This window comes from Megachile rotundata, chromosome 8 (genome assembly GCF_050947335.1).
Source record: "Megachile rotundata isolate GNS110a chromosome 8, iyMegRotu1, whole genome shotgun sequence".
Lineage (NCBI taxonomy): Eukaryota > Metazoa > Arthropoda > Insecta > Hymenoptera > Megachilidae > Megachile > Megachile rotundata.
Genome location: NC_134990.1, coordinates 6842387 through 6858123, shown reverse-complemented (window position 1 = coordinate 6858123; position 15737 = coordinate 6842387). Strand labels below are relative to the sequence as shown.

Sequence of the window (15737 nt, the reverse complement as noted above, 5' to 3'; positions counted from 1 at the left end):
GCATAAAGTATTCTGTCATTATTGTTACACAAATGAAATTGGATTGAATGCTATACCAAGGAAACAATGCCCGATACACATTAGTCGAGAAATTATAGCGTAATTTCAAACATACAATATTAATTTCATCAGATAATCAGCATGCTTGCCATGTCACATCAAAGCTCGATAAAATGAGCATTAATTATTATAATCCGACGCAAATTATCATTTTTTAAATCATAAAAAGTGATCACTGAACCCAGAAATCAAGTGGGTAAAGAAATTTTTAAAGACAAACTACACTTTTAAAATTATATTGAATTATCATTATGTCTGAATTTTTTAATTGTATGTACAATTTTTAAAATTCCTCCATTTTCGCTTTAGCGCAATTTAATACTATTACGTGGAACTGAAAAGCAAAAAGCAAAAATACAGACTGTTATTGTCTACAGTTCAAACGTTACACACTTCTTTTTATTACTGTACATTTTCATATCTCTCCATGTTATTGTATTTTTGTTATATATTATGTATTCATTAATACGAATGATTAAAAGTTATTGAAAATTGCAATGGCGATCGTGCACGTATTTACATAATGACTGTATGGTAGTTATTTATATCATTGCAGTAATTATTATAATTATTATCCGTTCATTTATTTGCGAAGTGTAAGCAATAATTTTTCATGCCATGATTCGTATTGGACAAAAGTTGCTTAGTTGTAAGGATAAAGTAGGAAAACCGAGGCTAGTAATTACGCGCTGAAGGAAGAAGTAATTGAGAGCAGAGAAGTATTATTTCTGGTAATCAATCATTTTACCACATTCTAGTCTTTATATATCTACATTATAAGATAGTATTTCAAAACAATGTGGAGTAGGAAAGGGTTGAGGAATAAGAACCGACCGCAGTAAATCTTTTTACTGTAATCTGCGTCAGTGTGGATGAAAATCAAATTAAGACGAAATGATTCGAAGAGGAAGTATAACGTATTTAAGACGAAGCAAAAATTATAGCTTAATGGGAGCAAATAAAACTGCATAATTTTGTGGAGATAATAAAAAATTTTATATTTCAAACGCTGGGTAATAATGAAAACGGTGAAGCTTTTGGGTAATTGAAAAATGTACAGAAACGACTTTACGGTGGAAATAATTTGAAAGAGGTATTCACGTCATCCCTTTATGAAGTTAGAGAAGTAGACAAAATTTTCTCTTGTGATCTAATCAGGCAGAGAAATCACTCCATAAGAATAATCGGGTTAATGTTAATTCTAAGTCTTAAAATTGACTTGGAGTAACCATGCATGTAACTTTAGGGGTCATAATCGGCACAGCCGCAGTGTATCCACGTTTCATACGTCAAACGCCGCATTTGCTCTTCTCTTCTTCGGATATTAGCTGTTATCCACCGAACAAAAGCATCGATACGCTTTGGAATATTCAAAGTACGTTAATCTTCGATGTTCCGAATTAGTAACATGGCATCGAAACCTAACATTTCACGTCACATTTTGTATTCTCAAAGTGTTCGCAAAATTGACGCGTGAACTATAGAATTAATATGCAGGTGAGGAAATTGAACGATGTACTCTGAAGTTCTCGCGTATTTTAACCGTGATTGCAAAGATTGAATACTGAATGGAAAACTTTAGCAAATCGACGTTTCACGTTCTTGCGGATGGGGTCGAAAATATGAAAATTGCGGTTCGTCCACGAATGTTATTGGTTAATAGATTTTTCCTTCCCAATGTTTGCTATATTACAAAGTGAATAACGTTAGCAGATTTTTTGATACCTCCGTATTCCAAATTACCGACAGTATCTCGAATACACTGCACTTCCTGCAATAAAGTTAACGCGTGGCTTGAATGTACCTCTCGTTAATAAAATGTTAGCTTAAATGTATACACTGTAACGCTATTATATATTTCTTCGACCACCAAAATATGAACAAATATCTCATGTGCAAGTATTTTGTTTCCATAAGGAAATATAATGGAATATCTTAACTAATATTTTCATCGAAGATCGCTCTGTGCCTTCAGAAACACTCCGTCTACGATGTATTATACATATATTCACAGAATGTTACATAAGCATAAGTCTACTACATGTATACACTTAGATAAATATGGCTAATTGATATTAGTTGTAACTAAAACGGTGATCTGTCATTGATTGATCAATCCAGGCGTCTTTTAACGTTCTCTTAGCATGTATGAGAGAATGTAACAATGGCGGTCACTTAAGCAATTGTAATAAAACAAGCATGAAATCAAATGTTTATCATAACTTGTTGTTTTCAAGATTGTACTATTGAATTAGTATGTGATTAATAACCATATATTATTAAAGTGTCCTGTCAGTGAAGAAATAAACACTGTGGTTTTAAATTTTTTGGTAAAATTAGCAGTCAAACAAGAACTTAAACAATATATGTTTGACCATTTAATCAAATTGCAAAATCGAGTATTTCAAAATCTTAGATTTTGAACATTTTGAAAAAAAAAGTGTAGGAATACGTTTCGGAATCTTGCATTAGCTAAATTATTGCTATCTTTATTCCTTTCGCAAGAGGGACAGCGATCGTCGATGTTTCCTAGTTTCGCCACCAGAAGTCTCCAACTCCATTCGATAAATGGAACCATTTTGTAGGCGCAACTTAAATTTTGTTGAAACGGCAAGTACTTAAATACGAATTACATTTAATGTGACATATTTTTATTTCGATAAAATTAACTGAATATTTATACTATTTTTTGCTTTTCATTTATTGTAGTTCTGGAAATGAAATTTTGTATTAACAATTTTAATATGAAAAGAAATAGAAATAAATGGAAATTATAGAACATATATACCTTGTATAATTATAGAAAATTTTGAGACCGAAAGATGTAGAAATTTGGAAATTCTGCAATTATAAAATTAAGTTTGGAAATTTGTGAAGACAGAAATGTAGCTTTTCAGGATTTTACGACTTTTAAAAATTGTAAATTGGATAATTAGTAGATTCCAAAATTCAAAAATTGGAAAATTCAAAAGTTTGATCTCTTAGATTTGTCATTAAAATTTACAATTTTACAAATTTAAAAAATTGTAAATACCAAAAATTAGGAAAATGATAATTAAAAATTGCAAATCAAAAACTTTGAATACAATTATATTTGTTGATTTAAAAATTATGAAAAATATAGTAAAATTTAGGGAACTATGATATTTATTACATACGTTTTTAATGAACGTGCATAACAAGAACTAGTTTTTGATATTGCTTGACACACACTCATTTACTTATCCCACGTTTCTCCCGTATAGAAATGCCTAATGACAACCGTATATCATTAAAAATGTAAAAACGATGACACTATATCACTGAAATTAAGAATCTGTACAAAATATTTAATTACTTTTTAGCGATAAACGGGCGAAAAACTTGTACTCCAGCTTGTACGTTAATGGATTAGCGCTGCTGGTAAATTGGACGGCGAACGAGGTAACTGAACTCATAATTAGTTTTGACCGCGAATCAACCACCCATCAGTGACCTTGCTTCAATTTCGAAATTCATTATTTTTTGTACACTTTTTTACTGCACATTTTTATTCCGCTCGTACAATTTGCAGTTTTGCAATTAAAATGTCTACAATTTTAATGTCGTATACTTTTCAAAACGCAAAATTCCAAAGTTCCAGAATACTATAATACACTTATAGTACGCCATTTTGAACAGTTCTGAGTTATTATATGCTGAAAACAACCAAAATATTACAAGAGCGAAGTTTAAAAGTCAAAAATTGAATAATATGTTAAATTGAAAATTTCTAAATGTAGTGACTTGGAAATATTGTACCATTACAATAAAAATACACGTACGCTATTTTGAACAGTTCCGAGTTACTATACTCAGAAAGTTCAATAACCAAAATATTCCAAGAACAAAGTCTAAAAATCAAAAATTGAATAATATGTTAAATTGAAAATTTCTAAATGTAGTGACTTGGAAATAACTTTCTCACCAATAATAAATGCGTAATATTACCTTAAAACAATGAACATTTCACTATCTAACGTATACGTCGTCAGCTCGTATTCATCAACTCATTTTGACAATAATTAATACATCATTACGGCAGAGATAGTTATGTCTACGAAAGCAGTTTAGTCCAACGGCTCGGATCACCGTACTAAATTAGAGGTATAATTTCGCAGTGCTCAGAATTTCCTTTCTTCCATTCTTAACTCGTTAATTATTTGACTAAATGAAATTTTTAACACCAGTCACCGGTGACCTCTATGGCAGACGTCGCGTTAAATGTACATATATATGGAGGAGCTTTTAACCTACTTATGCCATTTTATTCTACGAAGAAATCGTGAAAACATCCTTTAATAAAGATACATATGTACAAAATTATCAACCAAAAAATCTGCATCGTAATATTTAACGACGATTAAACGATTCGAGGAACTTCAATCGATCGAAATTGTAATATTTATAAGTGAACTGGTTGAATGATTGTATAACACTATATGCTTTTTACTTGTTAAAAACGAAGGCTAAAAAAGGAAAACTGCATTTCCCTGACAGCACGCGTCAATCGGAACGATTCGGCAGTCTTCGGTAATTTACGACGCGCGAGCCGGTTGCCGGTTGACACGTGATTAGAGTAAATTCGGAAAGCGGATAATAAAGACGCGTAGTGTAAATAGCTAAGTTGTCAAATTGAAGGAAAGAATCGTACAGTTCATTTTGAAATCTCAACACTACTTACAATATCCCAAACTGAACGACTCCGTGTCAATACTTATTCGATGTTATTCCGAAGTAAACAGTTTCGTGTCAGTGTATACGATGTTCCAAAGTGTCTATGTTTTCGATTGCTTATTTCACAAGATGAAGACTCAACATAGTCGTACAATTTTTACGAACAAGGGTAAGTGAAACAATTCCTGATTTTTATTGCATACACAAATGTGTTTGGAAAACCGAGTGACGTATGCGGTTGGTCTGTTCCCTAAAAAGTAACCGTAGCAAGTAATAAAACCGTGCAATACCTCGACACGAATAGGAAACTGCAAATAAAGGACTCTACTACTAAGATTAAGGGTTCTGGCATCCACGTGTGAATAATAATAAACCGAAAATACTCGATAGAATGTAACGACTTCTTGGGTGTTATTGCTGCTACGGGTAAAGAACCTATTGATTTGAACCTATACAAAGTGTACGGAGAAACTGAAAACCGTATATTGTCGTATCGATAGAAACTTGGATCGAGGTCTAATCCTCTCTCTATAGTATTGTGTTCCAAGACCTAACATATATCTTCCAACGAATTTTCATTTCACCCGCGAACGACGCAATCGTTCTTTTCTTCTTTATTTAAATTTTTTATGCTTAAATAATTTTAAGTAAGTAGAGTGTCATGGCGTACTGTATAGAAAGGGTTTTTATGGCAGATGCTAATGAGATATTAAGCAACGCTAGAACGCCCTTTGCTGAAACCATTAAGAAATTAAAGTATGTTACATTTAGAAAATTATTTTAAAACTTGTATCGATAAAGAATCCCGTGTATTGTACTATAAAGGGTGTAGCCATATTAGCAATGTAATAAGAGAATGATGTAAAAATAAGTTGAGGAGGGAAAATATCATTGTTGTATTCAGTTTTGATTTTTTGGAAGTTGAATTAGATCATTGTTTTTTAGTTATTAGATGATGAGATGATCTATTAAACAGTAAACAGTGAAAATATAGTAGAGATTACATAGGGAAAATGTAATATTATGGAAAAGTAAATGTAAAAATCTATAAATTTTCTATTTTACCCAACTTCAGAAATAAAGTTTACCAATTTTTAGTTTTAGGGTTTGATAAGTTCTCAAAGTTTGGAAATTTAAAAATTTGAACTTTTAGTTTTAGAATTTTAAAATTTGATCATTTTTATATTGAGAAAGTTAGAAATTAGGAAGTTTCATACATAGAAATCTAAAATTATAAATTTACGAACTTAAAAATTCACAAATTCACAAATTTACAAACTTAAAAATTTACAAATTTACAAATTTACAAATTTACAAACTTACAAACTTACAAAATTACAAACTTACAAACTTACAAAATTACAAACTTACAAATTTACAAATACCCAAATATAGAATTTAAAAAATATAAGTTTACAAATTTTTGAATCTTAACTCTAAAAATTTTAAATAAAAAATTTACAATTTTTTACACTAATTTGCATATTTTCAAATACAGAAATTTAGAATTTTAAAATTACAAATTCACTAGTTTACAAAATTACAAAATTACATATTTAAAAATTTTTAAGTTTACTAGTAAACGTACTTACAAGCTTCCAAATTAAAAATTGTAAATTTCTAAATTAAGAAATGTTCAACTACAAATTTACTAATTTAGAGAATTACAAAATTATGAATTTATAATTTGTACATTTATAAATTTATTAAATTACTAATTTACAAATTGATATATAGTTAATAATAAAACAACAAATTTACAAATTAAGCAGTTTGCAAATTAACAAATTTCCAAAAACATAAAACCCTGAAATTTACAAAATTACCATGAGGTAATTGCTATGACTTTTATCTTTTTATGCAACCGCTGCAAGCTGCAATTAGCCAGGTTAACAATTGCTTATCACAGCATTTCAGGAATCAAGGTTATCGGTTGCCCGAGGGATAATGGTGACAAACTGTTCCAGAGTCACGTAGATGGTAACAAAAATAGTTGCAGTCGCCTCATTGCGAAGCGTCTTCCGTAGACAAATTATTTTAACAAGGTTCCTCGTAACATAATTCCACGCTGTAAAAATAATTAAAAATACTAAACAAAATCTGTTCGAAACTTGTCAATCATTATATTTTTACGAATTTCCATGCGAAGATCTTGAGAATGATTAAACGATTGATTAATGAGCGAATTTGCGTAGTGAACTACATAAAGGCAACATTCATAAGATATTGATTGTAAATATCTGTATATAACCAATTACGCTAACTGAATTTAGATGGGAAATCATTCAAACACGAAAACGATTGTAGTCCGGAAACGGGGTCAGCCAGAACAAACATTTACGCGAACTCCCTTTCTATCGTTTCCGATGTATTTAATTTCATTCTGAAGTTACGTTCTTGGTATATTTTTAGTTTTTAAGCGTTTCACCAATGAAATTGTATTTGCGATATACCGTTTATGTTTGCACGTTGTCCAGGAATTTGTCGACTTGAAATAATGTTTACTTGAAAATTACAGCAACAATTTCTTTGCAAGTATCGCAAATTTATCCAAAATTTGTATCAAAAGTTGGGAATGCGTGAATTTTTATTTTGTTTACACGTCAAATTCTATTCTGGTTCAAATAATCTTAAATTTGTCGTTTTTCAATTTAACGCACTTGAATTTGGCGCCTTTCAATTCATAACAGCTTTTTAATCTGATGCTTCTAATTTTGCCGCTTTTCAATTTAACACGTTTAAATTTAGCGCTTTTCAATTTAACTCATTTGAGTTTGGCGCCGTTCAATTTATTACTCGCAAGTTTGTCAACTTTTCAGTTCAACGCATTTAAATTTGGCGCCTTTCACATCGAACGTTTAAATTTCACGCCTCTGAATTTCACACGTGTTAATTCGATGCGTTTCACTTCCGCACGACATATTCAATGCAATTTAGTTCGATGAGTTCAATTCAATGCGTTTTAATTTAGCGCACTGAATTCGATGCATTTTAATTCGACGCTCATTTATTCCGAGCGATTCAATCCAACGCATTTCAATTTGCTATGTCTTAACTGGACTCGATACAATCCAACGTATTTCATTTCGACGCGTTTCAATTTGACACGATTCAATTCAACGCTCTCTTCTTCAACACTATTCAATTCGACGCTGTTTCATTCAACATCATTCAACTCGACATTTTAATTTGACACGATTCAACTTGGCTCTTTTATTCGACATGATTCAACTCAACACGTTTTAAGTTGATACAATTCAATTCGACACGTTTTAATTTGTCACGATTCAATTTGACGCGTTTTAATTCAATTCGACACGTTTTAATTTGACACGATTCAATTCGACGTGTTTTGCAATAGTCTCGATATAGACGAATCTCTCGGGTCAGTACTTTTAGTTATATCGAGTAGTTCCGAAATTGACCGAAGTTTGCCGAACTTAGAAAAGAACATCGAGGAACCGATCGTCCGAACGTAAACAAACAAAACATATCGGTAGTCTAATCTTGATGCAAGAATTTCTTCTTTGTTTTTGGTTTCTTTTATAGAACTTTATCAACATATTTGTGACATTTTCCTGATTAAAATAAGAATAAACACGACATAATTAGGAGCACATTTAATTCGACACGATTCAATTTGACATGTTTTAATTTTATATGATTTAACTCGACAAGTTTTGTTTGGTACAATTTGATTCAGCACATTTTAATTTCACACGATTCAATTCGGCGTTTTTTTATTTTGCACAATTCAATTCGACGCGATAGAATTTATCCTAATTCAATTCGACACAGTTCAATTCATCGTGCTGAGTATTCGAACCGAACGCTGGGTTTACACTCCGTGAATATTCGCTCGCATTCAATTGTTTGGTGCGATAAAACAGTTTGCTCAATGGCCATTTATGCCAGTGGTTCTCGATTTTGCCATAAACGAAGAGTCACACATTTGATATGTATTAGAACATGATATTAAAAAGCAGTTTCTGATTTCATATAATTTAGTATATTTTACAAAAATCGTTGTGTGTAATAATTACCATATAATTTTGCATAAAAAAGTGAATTATTATTTCTTCCTTTTTTTAACAGAATTATATATTTATTTTTACGTTGAATCTTGTGAATATTTTGTGTAAGAAGACATTATGTCAAAACGTCAAAAAAGTTAGTAAGATAATTAAAAGTTAAAAAATTAATAAAGTTCGTGAGACATTTCAAAACTACAAGATTATTTTATATAAAAATTTGAAACCTCTCGGAAATATTATTTAATATTATACGTAATATTCTTTGTACGCTTTTATGCAGAATATTCTAAAGAAAATTCGAGTTAAAATCTACGTTGAAAAAAGATATGTAGTTTCATAAACGTCACCTGGATTTCTACAGAAATATGATGAATTTTAAAATTGTTCCTCTTCATGTTTTTCTAGTAGTCATACTCTTTCCAAGAAAAGAGCATAAAACATATTTGACCTCTTTTTTAAAAAATTTTTAAACTATTAATTTTATAAGAACAATTTTTGTTGTAAAACTAATAAATAACGAGATACTTGTCTGCGACCACATATAGGGACTTTTGACATGTTGTTGAAATTGACAAAATAGAGGTTCGCATAAAAATTCAGATTACTAAAAATTATACTATACATTGAGCGTATTTTTACTGAATTTTTACTTACCTGCATTTCAGTTTTTTGTACTTTGCTAAGCTTTTTATGTTTTATAAAACAGATGTCAGATGACGCTGCAGTGATACGAAATTACGGGAGTTATCACACGTGTGGACTGCAAGCTCTATCTACAGTTAATAATCGGATTTTATGTTTACGGCAATGTTCGATAGAATGTGAGACGCTGACCGCGAAATGTGAAATGTATTTATTTCCAATAAACGCAAAGCACCGTGAAAATCTTATTTTACGCGTGTTACAGTATTTATGATAACAATGAGCTGGGAAATTAGCTGTGCCGATATGTGTCGTGCGTGCATGAAAGTTGACGGCGTTCTTCTTCCTATGTACGATGACGACACGATTAGTCAGAAAAATTTGCCCGATAAGCTTGCCGAACTTGCGTCTATACAAGTTAGTAAATATATCATTTACATATACTTCTGATTCTTCAATAAATCCATCAATTTACTTAATACGGTTGAATGTACATCATTCTATAATTTTGATACATAACCTCAATGTCGTTGTCAAACTTCCGCTTATCAGATATAATTTCAGTACCTTGTCAGTTAGACAAACATGTAAAGATAATAATTGAGATAAAACAAAATTGACTACATTTCAGCAGAATCAAATGGCACTCAATATAGTTGAGATAAATATTTTGCACTTCAAAAAATTTAAAGTTTCAAATTGACAATAGATATATTGATTGTAACTTACCTTTCATTTTATTGTACATGTTCATGTTTTCTGTAATAAAGTGTTTTAAAATATTGGTCCTACAGTTATGAAACAAATCAATTTCCTATTATTTTTCCTTTTCTTAGGGAATATAATCTATTCTTTTCTAGAGAAATATTATTTCTCAATATCATTTTGTGGTTTGGTTTAGTTTTAATTTCAATATATAAAAATTTTAAATGTCAGGATAATTTTTACAATTATCATATGCTATGTACATATATGTATAAGTGTATATATTTTTGTTTTAAAATTTATTATTTAATTCTACTTTATAATTAATCACATAATATGCCAAACTATAAATTATCTTAGGAGCAACTGACTTAAACAATATTATTTATAATTTACAATATTATAGATAACAACATTTGTTCTAATTGTAATATGTAATAATTATAATTCTATTTGTACTAATCATATTTCATAATTTTATTGTAGATTCTAATTTACTAAAACTTCATATTTTAAGAACAAAAACTTGTTTATCTTTTGCAGATCGACAGATTTGATGGTTTGCCCAATATGCTTTGCGCAAAATGTGCTTATCGTACTGATGCATTTTACGACTTTAAGCTGCAGGTTCAAGCCACTGAAAAAAAGCTTCGTAAGATGTTTGAAACGCAAATTCGATATGCTGTAAAGGTAAGCACTGTATGTTTTTATTATTACTCAGCTTTATTGTTTTCTATTTTCTTTTAACATCCCCTAATTCCATATATATTTTGATTTTTATGTCCTAATTTTATATAATCTTTTGTAATTTCAAATTACTTGCAATGTTTAAAATACATATATTAGTAAAACATGTAAAGATCTATTTTAACTATTAATTTTATAGCAGAATTGTTGTATCTTAGTTACAATTTAAGAATATTAAGAGTTCTGTAATTAATTTCTAAAAAAATCATTAGAAGAGGGTCACTTTTTACTACATAACTATTATAATAGATATATATTATAAAAATAGTCCCTCAGTGTTCCAGATTTAAAATAAACATATTCTTTAAGACAGATTTCATTAAAAAATGATTAAAAAACTCAGTCGTTGTCAAGAGAAAAAGTAAACGTTGTACTAGTAACAAGTATCCAAGTATCAATATTGAATAATATTGGTGGGAAGCATGACACTAGCTGAATGTTAGAACTCAAACTTCTATTGCTAATCGTGTTTCTTTATACTATAAGTGTTATGGCATAGTTTCTGTTACATTGAATTGTCTTTAAACTCCTTTATGTAGATCAGGCATGGCCAAGTGGTAACTTATGAGTCATACTTTGTTACATACTTCTTCTCTTCAATAAGTCATTAAGGAGCAATTTTCACTACATCTATAATGTAGGACTGGAGAGAAAAGCAAACACAATTGGATCTGAGAAGAATCTTAGACCAGTATATTCAATAGGTCCACATTCCTTCTAACTAATATCTCATATTAGAAATTTAGAAACTTCAGAGATTAAAAATTTTCTGATTTCAAAATCCTAAAACTTGTAAATGGGGTTAATTAACAATATGAGAGTTTAATGTATTCAAATTAGTTTTACATATGTAAATAGCTTCATACAAGTTGACTTGTAGGCACATGGATTTACTAATATATAAGGTGCAAACCATCTGGTAATGTACTTGTCAGAGAGACATTTGGTCATGTCTTATGTAAACTATAGCTTCTTATATTGATCCAATTGTACAGCTCACGCGTATTCGCGTTTCCTTATTTCTATAAACTTTCTCCTAATTTTATGTCTATACTTAATCTTTCCAAACCAGAGTTTTTAAATCATTTTTGAATGAAATCTGTCTTAAAGAATATGTTTATTTTAAATCTGGAACACTGAGGGACTATTTTTATAATATATATCTGTTATAATAATTATGTAGCAAAAAAATGACCATCTTCTAATGATTTTTTTAGAAATTAATTAAAGAACTCTTAATACTCTTAAACTGTAATTAAAACATAACAATTCTGCTATAAAATGAATTAATAGCTAAAATAGATCATTACACGTTTTTAAATTTAAATCAAAATAAATATCATGTACATCACAATGTGTACAGGGTATGGAAGGGTTAAACGTAATTTGGAAGCAACAACAATGTTTTGAATTGGTTTCATACTGTCTTTCAGGAAGAAACAGTAGGCAACGATGAGGAACAAGAATGCACTGAGCAGTCCAACGAATCATTGGTGAAACTATTAGAGGATAAGCACAAGGACGCGAAGATAGATGTTTCGGACGAGTTTTTATCTGAAGAAATAAACGCAGTTGTGAAAGAAGAGCAAGCATTAGAATTGGATGTGTCCGAGTTGGTAGAAGAAAACGTAGATTTCAATAAAACCGAGTTATCCGAACTGAGAAGCATCATAATTTCAAAACTGTCCGGGACAGAAGTCCAAGATCAGGATAGGCGACTGAACAGCGAAATACCCGAAGAGATTTCGAAGATCCTAGAGTCCCAGCAGTTAGATTACACCATAATGTACATACCAGAAGAGGAGGTATCTCTGGAGCACATAAACGCCGATAACGTGCTCTCCTGCGACGCCGTTATGAAATTAGAGAATACCAAAAAGGTAATAGAGTGTAACGGCGAGGGTCTACACGACCCAAACAACGAAGAGTACCTTATAACCGTATGCGACGATAAGCTTGAAGAGAATACCTTGGAAAGCAGGCGGGCGAGCCCCGACCTGGAGTCTATCTGGAAACCTACAGTTCCAGAAGAAAGGGTGAACGGTAAAAGTGCAAGAAAAGTTTCTCCGGAGTTAAGCGAGCAACAAGCTGAAGAGAGTGATGGGTCTGACTCGGATTACTTCGTGGACCCGAAGGACAACATTCTGGGTAGTCTAAACGACACGATCACGCGAATAAAGGAGATCAAACTCGATGACGACACTATACAGTATCAATGCACCTTGTGTTTACAGAACTACGACAAACTAACTGGTGTTTTATTGCACACCATAGATAATCACGTGCCTAGCAGTGGTCCGTTCTTCTGCGTGGTATGCGAGAAGGATTGCGAGAGCCACCGGGAGCTGCGGACGCACGTGAAGACGCACACTGGCCAGTTACCGTACTCATGCTTCATGTGCAACAAGGCGTACACGATGAAGAGGTACTTGAAACGGCACATGGTGTGCCACACGGATTTTCCCAGGCACCGGTGTCCGAAGTGCGGGTCTAGGTTTAAAGTAAAGTCGGAACTAGAATCCCACATCGCGACACACATACGTGGGGCGCCCTACGCGTGCAGCCAGTGCCCCCGGTTGTTCAACCACAAAGGCAACTACAAGCGACACCTTATTACCCACCTGGACCCGCAGGGACTACACTTACCCAAGTATCCCTGCAAGGTTTGCGGTAAAAGGTTCCTCAACAACCGAACCCTAGAGACGCACATGCGCGTTCACACTGGCGAGAAACCTTTCAAGTGCGACGTGTGTGGCAGGTCCTTCTCACAACAGGGAAATCTGTTGAACCATGTGAGGATTCATTCAAATCCTAGGAGCTACACGTGCGAGGTGTGCGGGAAGCGATTTAATCAGAGAGCGACTCTGAGGGATCATAGTTTGTTGCACACTGGAGAGAAACCGTACGTCTGTAACGTTTGCGGCATAGCTTTTACATTCAGCGCCGCGTTGAGACGACATATGTGGACTCATACTGGCGGCAAACCGTTCGCTTGCGAAACGTGCAGTGCCAGATTCGTCGGTAAGTACGATTTGAGGAGGCACATGAGGATACACACCGACAGACCCAGGGCGAAACGGAGGAAAACTGGGATCAAGTCCAACGATACACAGCAGGAGGCTAAAGACGAAAATATTTCGGTTTCCGAGCATCCGGACACGGAGACTATACTCATCGAACAGGTCCTTCTTAGTCAGGATGTTACCCAAGTTGTACAGCAGCAGGAGTCCGAGAAGGAGAACGTCGATGCGCTTTTTAATCTGATACAGTACGGTTAAACATCGTTTAAGCTGTTTTCTTTGTACATGTTTTTGAAAAATAGGATATACAGTTTGTCGTGTACTTATGATCGAACTGTTCTTCCTCTTTTATAATTTTATTCTCGCTTGTCTCGTCCCTTATATTTAATTCTTTTCTTTAATAAGAATATTACATCGACATATTTTTAAACAATATTGTATATTTTTATCGAGTACATGTGCGCGTGTATGTCCTGTGGAAAGTACGTAAATTTTAAGGGGGTGTTCTAGTCTAGATTTTTTGCATTTTTTGGAAAATTGCAGATGAATTCATTTGAATTTATAGTATTAACAAAGACATAATATTAAACATCTGTATATAATTAATGACGACAGTTTGAAATCCCATACATAATGATAATATATATTTTTCGTTTTATGTTCAATTTTTATTTTTCGTATGTTTGTAATTTCGTACACTTTTCGCATGTAAATACAATGATGTCTTATTATATAGCCCTACATTTATCTTGAGGCTTTCTATATGCAAAATATCTGCTCCTTTAATGTCGGTAGACTTATTTTTAAATCATTGGCTTTTTAAATATATTTGATGCGTAATCAAATAATTATTGTTTAAGTACAAAATATTTTTAAAGTTGAAAATTTGTATTTTTTTGCTAAATCAAATTTATCAAACACTGAAGTTATTAGAATCTAGGTTCAAGTTTTCAGAATACAAAATTTGATAAGAAATGGTTATTTCTTGTAGCGTTTTAAACATAGGTTGCTAGTTGAACTATGTAATTATTTCTATTAAATGTTAGTCTTAAACTCTGGAAATTTTCAGATTTCCAAGTTCTCAAATTTCCTGAATTTTTCCAAAGATTTAAATTTACAGATTAACTATTGCATAGGTTTCTTAATTTCCAAGTCACTAAATTCCCAAACTGAAGTTTTTAAATTTCCAAATATTCAAAGGCTCCAGTTTACAAAATTCAGAATTTACAAATTTTCAAATCGCCAAATATACTAATTTTCAAACTTCTAAATTACTAGATCATGAAATTTCCTAATATCCAAATCTGAAAATTTCCACATTTCTAAATCACAAAATTTGCTAATAGAATTGATGGCAGTATAACAAGAGTACTCGTGCCTAATTGGAATTTTACAAAAATAGTATGTAAATATTCTTTAAACTTAAATGAATGTACATATAGAACATAGAGTGCCAAAAAATCTTGTGATTTTATTGTAAAAAATATATTTATAAACATGATTCGAAGTGGTAGTTTTGACTAGAATACCCTCTTAATTATGGGAATGTCAATTAATAGGTTTCAAATTAAGGTAAAGAAAAGTGAATGTCCCTAGTTCCCAATTTTTTGCAGAAGCAATTTCGTTTTAATTAATTTATCTGAGAAATTTAACTTCAGATGAAAAAACAGATGTATATTTTAAATTTACCTTTAAGTATTGTGATAAACCACAGTCAGCGTCTCCTTTCATTTTTCTTTTTTGACATAAACATTGTGTGAATGATTCACCACTTCCTTCTTAGAAAGACAAGAAATATTTTTTAAGTATTCTTGGCTTTTTCATTCAAATATTC

General features: G+C 31.7%; 1 protein-coding gene and 1 long non-coding RNA gene across 6 annotated transcripts; one reads left to right on the top strand and one right to left on the bottom strand.

The window, feature by feature from the left end:
• Nucleotides 1-2425: 2425 nt before the first annotated feature.
• LOC143264953 (uncharacterized) lies at nt 2426-8802 on the bottom strand. Of its 3 annotated transcripts, XR_013038965.1 has the most exons (6): nt 4030-4450; nt 3864-3932; nt 3398-3737; nt 3219-3311; nt 2849-2901; nt 2426-2771 (listed from the first exon to the last, which is right to left on the bottom strand). It is a non-coding gene; the product is annotated as an uncharacterized LOC143264953 (long non-coding RNA). The 3 variants fall into 3 exon arrangements; XR_013038964.1 differs by lacking the exons at nt 3864-3932; nt 4030-4450 and adding an exon at nt 7209-8802; XR_013038966.1 differs by lacking the exon at nt 3864-3932.
• LOC100883031 (uncharacterized) lies at nt 4785-15410 on the top strand. 3 transcript variants are annotated; one of them, XM_076534212.1, is made up of 5 exons: nt 4785-4924; nt 9496-9610; nt 9697-9848; nt 10680-10826; nt 12317-15410. In XM_076534212.1, the coding sequence occupies exons 2-5, from the start codon at nt 9496-9498 to the stop codon at nt 14159-14161; spliced, it is 2259 nt and encodes a 752-aa protein (XP_076390327.1). In that variant the 5' UTR covers nt 4785-4924; the 3' UTR covers nt 14162-15410. The 3 variants fall into 3 exon arrangements, with proteins under 3 accessions (XP_076390327.1, XP_076390329.1, XP_076390328.1); XM_076534213.1 differs by lacking the exon at nt 9496-9610 and having other exon boundaries at nt 4791-4924; XM_076534214.1 differs by lacking the exons at nt 9496-9610; nt 9697-9848 and having other exon boundaries at nt 4788-4924.
• The last annotated feature ends 327 nt before the right edge of the window (nt 15411-15737 follow it).